Source organism: Bos taurus, chromosome 4 (assembly GCF_002263795.3).
Source record: "Bos taurus isolate L1 Dominette 01449 registration number 42190680 breed Hereford chromosome 4, ARS-UCD2.0, whole genome shotgun sequence".
Classification (NCBI taxonomy): Eukaryota; Metazoa; Chordata; class Mammalia; order Artiodactyla; family Bovidae; genus Bos; species Bos taurus.
In genome coordinates, this window is record NC_037331.1 from 34,404,989 (window position 1) to 34,419,103 (window position 14,115).

Genomic DNA, 14,115 nt, shown 5'->3' on the forward strand with positions numbered 1-14,115 from the left:
AACTGAGTTACCACTATCTCTAATGAAGGAACACTTTATTATTACTATGTTTCTATACTTACTAGATTACTAGAAACACTGCTCTCAATTAGCAAATGTTTTCTAGTTTTGACTTTGGAGCAATGTAATGGCCAATCTCCTCCCATTTCCTTCTCCCCAACAAAACTCTAAACAAATTAACAAATGCATATGGAGTAATACAAAGAAAAAGAAATATTTGATAGCCTGCTTGTGCATGTGTGTGTATTTTAATCTTTCTTTCTATTATTACTTGCTAAATAGGCAGGGGTAGACCAATAAATGGGGAAGGTGATGAGCTTCGCATTTAGAGTTCCCCATTAAATTATTGATTTAGCAAGGCGTAAGATGTGAAGTGTGATCAAAAAGATCTGCATGTTGACCTCTGTGATTGCAGTGTAATTACAGCGGCGTTTTGTTGGGAATACTAATCTATCAACATGCCAAGTTGCTGCATAAGAAGGCATATCATTTGCTCCTAATTCTTTCAGATATTTCCAAGATACCCTGAAACTTGCAGCAACACGCCCTGTCAAGGTAAGTAACTGCCTACACATTATGATAATACATTTTTCTTTTGTGTAAAATCCTTGTTTAGAAAAAAATGAAAAAAAAAAAAGTTTGAAACTATGACTTTCAGCCCTATGTATTCTTCCTTGAAATATTTTTGTATTAAATATTAAGAACACATATAACCCTAAATCCTTTATATATTATGTGCTATAAATGAAAATAAACAGTCCTCTGATAAAATTATTAATAATAAGTGCAACAACACTAAAAATACTAATAAAAATAAATTATAATTCCACTTGAACTAAATTTAATATAAAATCAAGAGGGAAGGATCTTATTTGGTTGTATCAAAAACAACCCTCTGTGTATAATATACACTAAATGAAACTAAATGAAATAAATCTATTATATATCCCTATTAACAAGATTTGGTTTGAAATATTATCTTTTAAAAGAAATGTCCATTACTTAAAGAGTACCTCATTCCATGTTGTAATTAAAAAAAAAAAAAAGATAAACATGTACTTACTGCCTAAAACCTTTTTTAAAAAAATAATCCCTAGATGATTTTCAAAGGACAAAGGGTCAGCCAACAGGACCTCCCCCTGCTTAAATTGTTATAATTTGATATCAAATACCGAAAAATAAGTATATTTTATTCAAAGAAGGTAAGAGTATAAAAAAGTTGTGAGAACTGGTTGATAATCAAATAATGAAGATAAAGAGAAAAAATACCAAAAACAGTTTTGCTAAAAAGTTTGACCATATCAAGACAGAATTATGCTATAATTATATATACATATGTGCATATACATACATATGTATAATATGCAGTGTTTGGTTTCTTTTACTAATTATATATCTTTTCATAGAGTAAAATACATTTTCTCCTAGATGGACAGAGAGAGGTGTGTAACTGTGAATAAACCAACCTAGTAGGTAGGAAGGAGAAGTTTAGCAAATAAACCCATGTTCAGGTGTGTGGAATATAGCAACTAAATAAATTAGCCAGTGTACATAGATGGATATGAAATAAAATCAGTCTCTCACTTCTGGGAGATACAACCCTCTGATGAAGCCTGTGATACACAGAGTAATGAAGATATAAATGTTAAACAGGACCAAAAACCATGTATATACCTTGGGAGACTTGGGAAGGAAGTTAACTGGAGTAAATGCTCTGGTCTTGAAAAGTCTTAGTGACACTACAAAAGACGGATGTTATTTAAGTAGGAACAGTCTAAGAAACCATAAATTAAATTAATATGGAAGACTCAAGAAATCATTTTTTCCTATCATGGAAATAAATTGAAAATCACTCTGGCCTTGCTGACTCAGAATCTGTAAGTCACTATTACTATTTCTTGAGACTGGATACATAAACATTTCTATATGTCAATAAGATTTAAATGACTACAGGGATAATAAAGAAATAAAACAGTGTGCAATGAATGTAGCAGACAAAATAACTTTAATCACACTCCTATTTGTTTTTTCTTAATCTGGTATTTTAAATACTTAGAAGAGTTATAAAATTTATAGTTAAATAATGAAGACAATATTTTATGAACTTAACACAGTGAGCATTAGCCAAGCTATAAACTGTATGCTTTTTTGCACTCATAACTTTAGGTATTAAATATCTAAACATGAATGAAAGAATTTATCTGAAGCCAGGTTAAAAAAAAAAAAGATGACACAGAAAGTAGTAAGATGAACAATCCCTGAAACTCATACAAAGTGTGAAAAGTCTCATTCTTATCAGACAAATCAGGAAAACCTTGTAAATCTCTCTCCTAGGTAACCGGGTCAAATTAGCAGTACACAAGCTCTTAACATTTGCTAAGAAGTTCAATAAATCCTAACAGGAAATTGGGATGTACTTCTCCAAGAAACATATATGAATAGGAAGTGAATAAAGCATTCAACATACTTATTTCTCAGGGAAAGACAAATTAAGATTCCAAAGAGATGGCACTACATATCCATTAAAATCATTATGGCTAGATTTTCAAAATCTGAAGATACCAAGTGTTGACAAGAAAGTGTACCAACTGGAATATCATACATGTTTGGTGGTAGTGCAAAACAACTTAGCTACTTTATGAAACATTGTTAATGTCATATACACTTAAATATTCACTTTCCATATGGTCCTCAATCTTACTCTTACGTATTTTTCCTAGAGAAATAAAATTACATGTTTGTACAATAGTCTGTACCACAATACTTACAGAAGCTTTATCCATAATAGTGAAAAATTTGAAGCAACACAAATGTGTATCAACTATGTAAGGATAGACACTGAAGATTTTACACTAAGCACGCCAACATTATTTACCTGGACTATTTTATTTCAACACTTGCTACAGTGAGTGTGGGGAGATGGACCCATTCTAGAGGGCCATTTTGCCATAAAACTCCCGTAGGTGCTGTTGGAGTAGCTAGGCAGAGGAATTGCCAATTTGTTTGTAAATTAACTCTTTTAACATAGCTATCAGATAAAGCTGCTTCCACTTTTTCTAAGGCCTCCTGAGCCTCAGCAGTTAATTGTCTCTTAGAAGTTGGATCAGGATCCCCACGTAAAATGTTAAAAAGAGGTTTTAATTCAGCAGTAGTTAATTTTAAATAAGGCCTGATCCAATTAATGTCGCCTAAAAGTTTTTGATAATCATTTAAAGTAACAAGGTGATCTTTTCTCAATTTTAATGGGGCATGAGTCACAGTTTTTGAATTGATAACCCGTCCTAAGTAAGTTATGGGCGGATTGACTTGAATTTTCTCTGGGGCAATTTTTAAGCCTCTGTCTGTTAAAGCCTGAGTCAAATCCTGGAGAACAGTTTGTAAATGAGCTCTATCAGGGTGAGCTATTAAAATATCATCCATATAGTGAATCATATACAGTTGTTCATATTTAGCCCTAATATCTTCTATAGCTGCATTAACAAATTTTTGACATAAAGTAGGGCTATTTTTCATTCCCTGGGGCAACACTTTCCATTGAAACCTTAAATAAGGCTGTTTAAAATTTTCTGCTGGTAAACTAAAGGCAAATCGCTTTTTATCCTCAGCATTTAAGGGGATGGTGAAAAAACAGTCTTGTAAATCAATTACAATAATATTATATCCTTCTGGGATGGCTACTGGGGAAGGAAGCCCAGGTTGTAAGGCTCCCATATCTTCCATAGTGGCATTAATAGCTCTTAAATCTTGTAAAAGTCGCCACTTGCCAGATTTTTTCTTAATAACAAAAATAAGAGGATTCCAGGGGCTATTGAAGGGCTCAATATGTCCCAATTCTAGTTGTTCAGAAATTAACGCTTTGGCTGCCAGTAGTTTTTCTTTAGTCAGAGGCCATTGTTCTACCCACACAGGGTCCTGAGATTTCCACGTAATGGGGTCGGCAGCAAAAACAATGGCCTCCATCAAAAATTTGGATACCCTAATCCAGCATGGAACTTTAGAGGAGCAGGGCAAATTGGCTCAGTTATTCCTGTCTGCTGTTTACCTAACCCTTTTGAAGGGTCATAGCCCATTTGTAGCATTTGCAAAGTTACTTTATCATCAGGGCTAAAAAGTAACATGCCCATTTGAGACAGCACATCTCTCCTCCACAGCGAGAAGGGCAGCGAAGGAATCACATACGGTTGGAATGTTCCACGGGTATCCTCAAATTGCCAGTCTAAAATTTTTGCACTTTGAGCTACTGTAGGAGCTCTCCCGATGCCCACTAAGTTATTTGCAGTAGTATGTGTGGGCCAGGAATTGGGCCAATCTTTCCCAGAAATACAGGAAACATCTGCTCCTGTGTCTAATAGCCCTTCAATAGACTTGCCACTGACAAGAATAGATTTCATAGGACGCTTTTTAGTAATTTCTGTTACCCAAAAAACCATGTCACTAGACCCAAATCCTTTGTCCTGTCTTTCATTTTGGGTGGCTGTTTGCCCAATTGCATTATGATAAGGCAAGAGTAAAAGTTGGGCTATTCTCTGTCCCTGATGTATTTGGAAAGTTTTAGTCGGGGGTGAAATCATTATCTGAATTTCTCCTGTATAATCTGAGTCAATTACTCCAGGAATAATTGTAAGACCTTGTATAGCTAAGGAACTTCTGCCTAGTATAATTCCTACCAGGCCTGTCGGTAATGGACCTTTAACTCCTGTAGGGATTTTTATAGTGGGGCTATCTGGTGTTACTATTGTTGAGGTGGTGGAACTGAGGTCCAGTCCTGCGCTGCCTGGGGTTGCTCTGATGAGCTCTGCGACGGGACGAAGGGAATGAATGGGTTCAGTGAGGCTGCCCCAATCGTTGTCGGGGCCTGGGGCTGGCCCCTCAACCCGTTTCCCGACTGCTGGTCGGGGCCTAAAAAGGCTCCATTTCTATGAAATCTTGACCTACAGTCCCTTGCCCAGTGATATCCTCTCTGGCAGCGAGGGCAAAGAGACCTAGGATTAATAGGCAGTGGGGCAGGGTTTTGTGGAGCAGCCACAGCCGGTTGGGCCGGATTAGGCAGATAAGAACCGGGTGGTCTTTGAGGGCACCCATGAAAAGTGTGTCCCGTCTGGCCACAAGAAAAACAAGTTCTGGGGAATGCATTCCTGCCTTGGTTATTGGGATCACCTTGTGATGGCTTGTTTTTGTTAGTAAAAAAGGATTGGACTGCCTGCTGATAAGAGTTTCCTTTTATCGCTGCAGCTATCACAACACCCTGTAGCACTGATGGTCCTACATCTGCACACTGTTTCATATAATCAATTAGAGTTCCAGTTCTTCTAACAGGGCGCAATATAGCCTGGCAGGTAGAATTAGCATTTTCAAAGGCCAAGTGTTTTGTTAACAGTTTAGCTGCCTCAGAATCAGAAATTATTCTCTGGACAGCTTCTGAGAGTCGTGAGACAAAGTCTTCAAATGGCTCTTCTGACTCTTGTTTAATATCAGATAGAGCGGCACCTGATGCTTTACCATCAGGCAATGAGCGCCAGGCAGTAAAGGCACAATCAGCCACCTGTTGTATAGTAGTCCTATCTAATTTCATCTGTTCATCATACGAGGGGTAGTTGGTCTGTCCAAGTAGTATAGGTTCAGTGATATGTGTAAAGTCTCCATTTTGGTTAGAAAAAGCATATATACGAGCGAGATCCTCATATTCAGATTTCCAAAGTATAAAATGTCCTCCGGACAGGCAGGCCCTAGCAATTGATTTCCATTCTCGAGGTGTTAAGCATTGACCTGCTAAATTTTCTACTAGCTGCATCGTACGTATACGGAGCTTTAGGCCCATATGAGATACATGCATTTTTAAGTTCTTTTACCAATTGAAAAGAAACAGGCTCCCAGTCGATAGCCTTTTGTTCACTTTCATCATTGTCAAAAATTAAAGGGAAACAAGCCTGAAGCTGGGGATCGAATTTCTCGCCAGGGGCAGAAGAGGCCCGTCTCCGTGGGATCAATTTTGGAATTTTCCCACTTCGATAGGGAGGTGGCGGCAATAATGCGGGTTTAATAGGACCTGTACGGCGTGGTATGGGAGGTGGTATGGGGGGAGGTGGTATGGGAGGAGGTATGGGAGGTGGTGGCAATGGCATAGGTTCCACATTCTCTGCTCTGTACTCAGGAGCTCTTTGAACTGTTTGGTATCCAAAGCTTACATATGGATTAAGTGGGACGCTCTCTTGGGAGTCCCTGGGGGCATATGGCCTGATGGGAGACGTTTCCCTTAAGCTCTTTGGAGCTGAGGGCCTGACAGGGGAAGCTTCTCTTAAGCCTTTTGGGGCATCTTTGTTTAAGAGATGCCGATCTCCATCAGGGTGATATTTAACTGTGATCTCGCCTAAATTCTCTTTTTCTTTTGGGGAAGGCTGATCTTGTTTTTCATCCCTATCTTTAAGTTGTTCCTGAGTAGTCATGGCTGCTAACATTGTTCTTAGTTGCCGATAGTCGGGTGGGTCTTCGTTTTTCTCATTTTCCTCAGGTTTAACTACAGTTTCTACCTCATTTTCCTCTTTAAAAGTTACTCTTTTAGATTCAGGGGCAGGTTTAGCTACAGCATTTTCTTCACTATCACTTTTAAGATGTACTTTTTCTGAATCAGGGGCAGGGTCTAAGACATCTCTAATGATATTCCATAAGGAAAAGGCGTCATTAGGCACCTTTTCTGAGCCATGTTCGGCATGGTAAGTTTTTAGCTGTTTTCCTACTTTTTCCCAGACATCTAAGTTAACAGAGCCTTCGTCTGGAAACCAGGGACAGTGCTCTTGTACAAATGAAAGAAATGACTGAATGGCAGATTTTTTAACTTTGATTCCTCTTTTACCTAATAACTGTAAAATTACTCCTATAAAGAGCTCTCTTTCATTTGATTCAGTATTACCCATGTCAGAAAATTAAGTATAGTAAAAGATTTTGCTTTAAGCTATCAAAAGATCAGGCTTTTCTTTGGCCTTTTAACTTCAGAAACTGTTTTCTCTCTCTAAGTCTAACTCTTTAACACTTTCAACACTTCCCACTCCTCTCGCCCTGTCTATCCTACAGGGGGGTCTGCAGCACCCTTGAGTGGGGTCCTAGCCGTCCCGAACACTGGAAGAACAATAGGGCTGGTGACCCAGATTGTTCCGGGGGAGGAACAGTAGGCTGATGGCCCAAACTGTTCCAAGGGAGGAGCAGTAGGGCTGGTGACCCAAACTGCTCCGTGGGGGAACAAGAGGGCTGATAACCCAGTTGTTCCGAGAACGGGGAGCAATAGGGCTGGTGACCCCAATTGCTGGGAGCTTACCTTCGAAAGTCCCTGTCTCGGGCGCCACCTGCTGGGGACCAGCCCCAGCTGATCCAGGGTATTCGAAGGAGAGACGGCCTAGGCGACTATTTATATGCTAATTAGAGATATAGAGAACAATAGAATGAGGATAGCTCAGTAGGAAAATTCAGTGGAGAAAAGAAGCTGAGTAGCTTGGTTTACGCGGGAGACCAATAAAACTTCAAGACAAGAAGTTTGCACCACTTACGTAGGCCGCAGGCGCCCTCTCGAATAGCGGAAGGTGTCTCACCCTAGACTCCTTCTCCAGTGGGTCTTAGAAGCCCAGGCATAATTAGTAAGCGTGGTGGGTTCCGCGCTCCAGATGGAGACTCAGCTGGAAGTTAAAGGGAAGAATGACATGGGGAGACCAAGCGCTGGTGAACAAGGCCCGTAGCTTTATTTTTAACAGGGGCTTTTACACCCTAAGTTACACATAGAGGATAATAGGGGATGCAAAGTCAGCAGTCTTTGATTCTTATCAAAAACCAAGGTTTCTTTCCTGCAAATTTATCGTATACAAATGGTTTAGGTGATTTACATCATCTTCTGGCCAGAAGGCCTACTAACATTTTATGACTCTTGACAAGGACTTATCAACAAAGACTTATTTTCTCTAAGAGTAATTATTTTAAGGTTTGGCACCATCTTCCAAAGATAAAATTGCATTCCTATAGGGCGGATGTGTAATGGGTTTACAACAAAGAAAGAATTTATTACCTTAAGGGTCTAAAGTTACTAACACCAAGGCCACTACTTATTTTTTACTATATACCAACTATTAATTAATACACATTCAAGGATACAATTTAGGTGATGTGAAAACTTGGCAACAAGCATTGACTCATCAATGAAATCCTTTACTAGTTTATTCTGACAGTTTCTAACTCTCTGAGAGGCTCTAAGCTATTTGAATATCTTAAGCTTCCTGTGCCTCTGGAGGCTAGGAGACTGTAAACAATCGTATGCATAGCTGCAGGAGTCCCGGTAAACTTGTCAGGCGAGTTAGAGAGCCATCTGAGGGGTTTGGATTTAAACACTCCTAATTGCCCAGGAACTTTATTAATTGGAGCTGTAAGTTAACTCTTTGACAGAGAGAGAGAGATGGTGGTAGGGGACAGCCCCCAGTAAAGTCAGAGGTGAGAGCACAAAGCAATAAAGTAGGCAGACTCTGGTTTTTTGGGGGAAAATGCTCGAGAATATCCGGGGGGACTCCTGAGGCTCGATCCCGCCTTTGCGTATGCCGAGCCTCCTTCCTCATGACCTTTGTCATGAGTGGAATGCCTCACCGGCTCCCCGCAAGTGAGATCCAGGAGTTTTGATTTTCTAATGTTGTATTTCTTTTCAGTCTCAGTACCATTAATGAAGTTCATTCCTTTTAATGATGTGAGGGGAATTAAGAAATTTATATTAATCTGACAAGAGACTATAAACTCATTAAACAAATGTGGTTGGGCATTTACAGCTAAATAGGAAATTAATAAAATCTGAGGATGGATATGTTTATCAACCGATCCTTTATAAGATTGTTTGTCTAAACTAGAGCTAATAAATGATCCTGTCATCTCACTCCAGGGTATATATCAAGAGAAAATCATAATTTGAAATGATACATGCACCCCAACATTCACTGCAGCACTAGCCCTGTTTACAATAGCCAATACATGGAAACAACCTAAATGTCCATCAACAGATGAATGGAAAGGGAAGAAGTGACACATATACACAATAGAATATTACTCAGCCATAAAATAATGCCATTGGCAGCAACATGGATGGATCTAGAGATTATCATACTAAGTGAAATAAGTCAGAGAAAGACAAATATCATATGATACCACATATATGTGGAATCTAAAAAAATGATACAATGAATTTATATACAAAACAGAAATAGACCTACAGACATAAAATCAAACTTATGGTTACCAAAGGGGAAAGGGTGGAGGGATAAATTAGGAGGTTGGGATTAAAACATACACACTACTATATACAAAGCAGATAACCAACAAGGACCTACTGCAAGCAGAGAGAGCTAAATGAACTAACAAGGCATGACAGCACCATAGTCGAGCAGAAATCAGTATTATGACAAAAAAATGTATTAAAACAATGCTACAAAGTTTACACTATGATGTATCTCTTTTGATGGTTACAAATAATTTGTGGATTACTAAAAATCTACATAATAATATAGCTTATGATTCCATAATCCTATGTTCTAGCTATGATTAATGTTTAAGAATTTCTGTAAATATGATAGGAGATGTTTGTTCATGGTAATCACATATGGATGTTAATGAGTTTCTTGTTACATGAGGAAGGAAAAAAAACAAGAAAAAAGATCAAAGATCATGCTGGTAATATCACCTCACAAGGTACAATAATAAAGAGCTAAATCATAGTACTGGACATTATTTGACAATTTTTATATATTTGCTATTACCTATTTTTCTGGGCTCCAAAATCACTGCAGATGGTGACTGTAGCCATGAAATTAAAAGACGCTTACTCCTTGGAAGGAAAGTTATGACCAACCTAGATAGCATGTTCAAAAGCAGAGACATTACTTTGCCAACAAAGGTTCATCTAGTCAAGGCTATGGTTTTTCCTGTGGTCATGTATGGGTGTGAGAGTTGGACTGTGAAGAAGGCTGAGCGCCAAAGAATTGATGCTTTTGAACTGTGGTGTTGGAGAAGACTCTTGAGAGTCCCTTGGACTGCAAGGAGATCCAAGCAGTCCATTCTGAAGGAGATCAGCCCTGGGATTTCTTTGGAAGGAATGATGCTAAAGCTGAAACTCCAGTACTTTGGCCACCTCATGCGAACAGTTAACTCATTGGAAAAGACTCTGATGCTGGGAGGGATTGGGAGCAGGAGGAGAAGGGGACGACAGAGGATGAGATAGCTGGATGGCATCACTGACTCGATGGACGTGAGTCTGAGTGAACTCCAGGAGTTGGTGATGGACAGGGAGGCCTGGAGTGCTGCTATTCATGGGGTCGCAAAGAATCGGACACGACTGAGCGACTGATCTGATTATCTGTTTTATACAAATTAACTAGGCATACTTCTTACCCGGAGAAATTAAACATTTCATTTAGTGAGCCTTGAACAATATGAAAAACAATATGTTTTTCTGGCCTCCACCCTGAAATAAGCATGTGTATACACGGTGATGACAATATCAATAATTTTACTACTTTGGAAACCTATATTACAAGGGGACTGGTTTTAAATTTGGCATGTAGGTTAAAAATTTTGTGCAGTTCAGATTATCTTTTAAATATTTTTAAATTACCCAATTAAGTCTACACAATTCGTATCAAAAACCCTGTATACTACTATGATCATGATAATGATGATAACAATAGATATTAGTGCTTACTGTGTACCAGATTTTCTTCTAATAAATTTGTATATACTCCATGCATGTTTACTGATTTAGTCTTCACCATAGTGTATAAGAAGGTGCTTTCTATTATGTTCTGTTCTAAGGTCCATAGAAGTAATTTGCCTAAAATACAACAGATTTCAATTACTTCACTGAACTAATAAAGTTTTGCTAAATCAGCATCATTATACATGTAATAAACATGTATATTATATATAATAAACGTGTTAATGCACAATATGTAATAAATATTATCATTTTAAAAATTCTAGACATACACCTAACATTGCAAAATTGACTCATTTACATTATAAGAGATATTGGAAAAGCTGATATTGAAAGAAAACAAGTATTTGCTTTTCCAGTCAGATGATTACTCCGAGATATATGCTCATAAAAAAGATCAGCAAGAATTTTATGGTATATGAGCCATGTCATAGCTATAGTCACTAACTTACTAATAAGCCACATTCAATTAAGTTATATGCCTAATTATTAAGAAGGAGGTACTTTTAATTATATATAAAGGAAAATAAAACGAATTTAAAACTTAATTGATTATGTTTTAAACTGACTATGAAAACAATGAGTTTAATACAAGAAACAAAAAGGAGGAGACAATTATTGAGCTACTAGAAACACTGATTAGTTGTAAACTTAACAGATACATTTTTTTTTTCTAATTTTATTTTATTTTTAAACTTTACATAATTGTATTAGTTTTGCCAAATATCAAAATGAATCCGCCACAGGTATACATGTGCTCCCCATCCTGAACCCTCCTCCCTCCTCCCTCCCCATACCCTCCCTCTGGGCCGTCCCAGTGCACCAGCCCCAAGCATCCAGCATCGTGCATCGAACCTGGACTGGCAACTCGTTTCCTACATGATATTTTACATGTTTCAATGTCATTCTCCCAAATCTTCCCACCCTCTCCCTCTCCCACAGAGTCCATAAGACTGTTCTATACATCAGTGTCTCTTTTGCTGTCTCGTATACAGAGTTATTGTTACCATCTTTCTAAATTCCATATATATGCGTTAGTATACTGTATTTATGTTTTTCCTTCTGGCTTACTTCACTCTGTATAATAGGCTCCAGTTTCATCCACCTCATTAGAACTGATTCAAATGTATTCTTTTTAATGGCTGAGTAATACATTTTTAACTAAAAGACATTTTCTTGTTGTTCAATATTGTCATAGGAAGAATTTTTACTCTGTTTATTACACTCCAGAATAAACATGTGCACATACAAACATTAGTCATTCTATACCCTAGAATTTTTTAAAATAATTTCTTAATGAAAGATTACAGGAGTTTTAGCATAAACATTCAAGAAGGATATATAACAAAACAAAAATTTCCTCGTATATGATGGTGTGTCTTATACAAACAACAATTGCTTCCATCAAAAAGGGCCTAATCTGAAAAAAAAAAAAAAAAATTCTGTTTGAAGGCATTAGAGAGCTAACAACGTTGGTAGGCTTTAAAGGGCTAAGATTCTAGAAAAAAGAATATACTCAGAGGTAAGACTCATATTCTGTCAGGAAGCATTTAACAGGAGGCTTCCTGTGTGCTGTTTGGATCTGTCACGAATCCTCTGTCCCTTATTAATTTCTGAATATTCAGGAATTAAGAGGAGTTGACAAACCACTCCTGGGGCTGAAGAATGCATGCATTACCTTTGTTAGTTTTTCCACATGGTGATAAGTAAATATTTACTACCCTCTTCCTTTTTATGAACCATAAGGTAAAAATGATTATTTACAACCCTCTCTGTTTGATATGGATTACCTTATGTTTCCTTGTTAATTTTTAAGTCTGGACTTTTGATTTTTATCTTTGCTGAAAATAGCTACCTTGTAAGACAGTATATATACCCACACTATGTTGAATAAAACACCTTTGCTTCATCAGTGCTTGGGTCCCCGTGTCTTTCTTCTTTTCTCTTCTCTCTCTCTCTCTCCACCCCCCCACCACCCCCCCACCACCCCTCCACCCTGGCTAATTCTCTGGAGGGTAGAAACCCATCATGCTCACTCTCCTGCCGGGGCTTCTAAGACCCTCTCAAGAAGGCGTACTGTGCCTTCGTGAGCGACACAAGCTCTGTGTCAAGAGCTTTATTGCTTTTGTGCATAAACCAAGGAATATTAGCCTCCTTCTCTCTCTCTCTTACTTTCTTATCGTCGACTCCGGACCACCAGATTCTGGTCCATTAAAGGACCTCAACAATATTCAACAGTATTTTCATTCATAAACAGCACAGAATGAGTGATTGAGAAGTTCAGTAATGTGTCTGCTAACCAAAGATTTTCCAGCATTTTAGGACAGAGGAGATAAAAATTCAACTTCTGGCATATCAAGTCACCTAGGGTTAGAAAAGTAAGATTTAAGAGAAACAGGTGATACGGAAATAAATTTACTAAGAGAGTTCTCTCTGGAGACTGTAAGCCAATCAAAGCCACTAAAAGGCTATGACCTAAATTGTGTTTAGCAACCTCATAGTGCTGGGCAGTGGGAAATGAGCAGAACAGAATTTAGGTTGCACCAAAAGGTCGATGATTCATTTAACAGTTTAGACTTTGAGTTGGAACCACTAATGATACACAACCTAGGAACAACTGTTAATCAGATTTGGATCAGCTATCAATAGCTGAAATCTAACCTCATATAATCCAAAACTTTGATAAATTTATTTTGTTAAAATTTTTAGGTAATTTTGCAAGATTTATATGAAATCTGAAATTTAGCAATGTACTATTTATCAAGAGTTCAAGTTAAATAACAAAATAAACTTTGTAGAGATGATTAAATGTATAAATATTATATAAATGTAAATACATAATTGAAACAAAATAAACATATCCTAAGGAAAAGAAAATACGTTTAAATTGTTACTGTTGCTAACAGTTCAGTTCAGTCACTCAGTTGTGTTCAACTCTTTGTGACCCCATGGATGGCAGCATGCCAGGCTTCCGTGTCCATAACCAATTCTCAGAGCTTACTCAAACTCCTGTCCATTGAGTAAGTGATGCCATCCAACCATCTCGTCCTCTGTTGTCCCCTTCTCCTCCTGCCTTCACTCTTTCCCGGAATCAGGGTCTTTTCCAATGAGTCAATTCTTTGCATCAGGTGGCCAAAGTTTTGGAGTTTCAGCTTCAGCATCAGTCATTCCAATGAACATTCAGGACTGATTTACTTTAGGATGGACTGGTTGGATCTCCTTGCATCCAAGGGACTCTCAAGAGTTTACTCCAACACCACAGTTCAAAAGCATCAATTCTTCAGTGCTCAGCTTTCTTTATAGCCCAACTCTCACATCCATACATACTACTGGAAAAACCATAGCTCTGACTAGACTGACCTTTGCTGGCAAAGTAATATCTCTGCTTT

At 37.9% G+C, this 14,115-nt stretch overlaps 2 protein-coding genes across 2 annotated transcripts; both read right to left on the reverse strand.

The window, feature by feature from the left end:
• Window positions 1-3,959: 3,959 nt before the first annotated feature.
• On the reverse strand, window positions 3,960-4,430 carry LOC132345173 (endogenous retrovirus group K member 7 Pro protein-like). The gene has a single exon (XM_059886056.1). The coding sequence runs from the start codon at window positions 4,428-4,430 to the stop codon at window positions 3,960-3,962; it is 471 nt and encodes a 156-aa protein (XP_059742039.1).
• Window positions 4,431-4,732: 302 nt separating this feature from the next.
• LOC112446473 (endogenous retrovirus group K member 113 Gag polyprotein-like) lies at window positions 4,733-8,700 on the reverse strand. The gene is made up of 4 exons (XM_059886057.1): window positions 8,617-8,700; window positions 7,103-7,337; window positions 5,850-6,769; window positions 4,733-5,785 (listed from the first exon to the last, which is right to left on the reverse strand). The coding sequence occupies exons 1-4, from the start codon at window positions 8,698-8,700 to the stop codon at window positions 4,733-4,735; spliced, it is 2,292 nt and encodes a 763-aa protein (XP_059742040.1).
• Between the last annotated feature and the right edge of the window lie 5,415 nt (window positions 8,701-14,115).

Bases quoted from the DNA above. Each gene is read 5' to 3' on its own strand.
- LOC132345173 (XM_059886056.1), bottom strand. From the start codon at position 4,430: ATGGTTTTTTGGGTAACAGAAATTACTAAAAAGCGTCCTATGAAATCT.
- LOC112446473 (XM_059886057.1), bottom strand. From the start codon at position 8,700: ATGAACTTCATTAATGGTACTGAGACTGAAAAGAAATACAACATTAGA. The intron at 7,338-8,616 runs GTGAGGCATTCC...GGTCCCCAGCAG, and splicing joins ATCTCACTTGCGGGGAGCCG to GTGGCGCCCGAGACAGGGAC. The intron at 6,770-7,102 runs GCTAGGACCCCA...CCTGGTTTCCAG, and splicing joins TTCTTCCAGTGTTCGGGACG to ACGAAGGCTCTGTTAACTTA.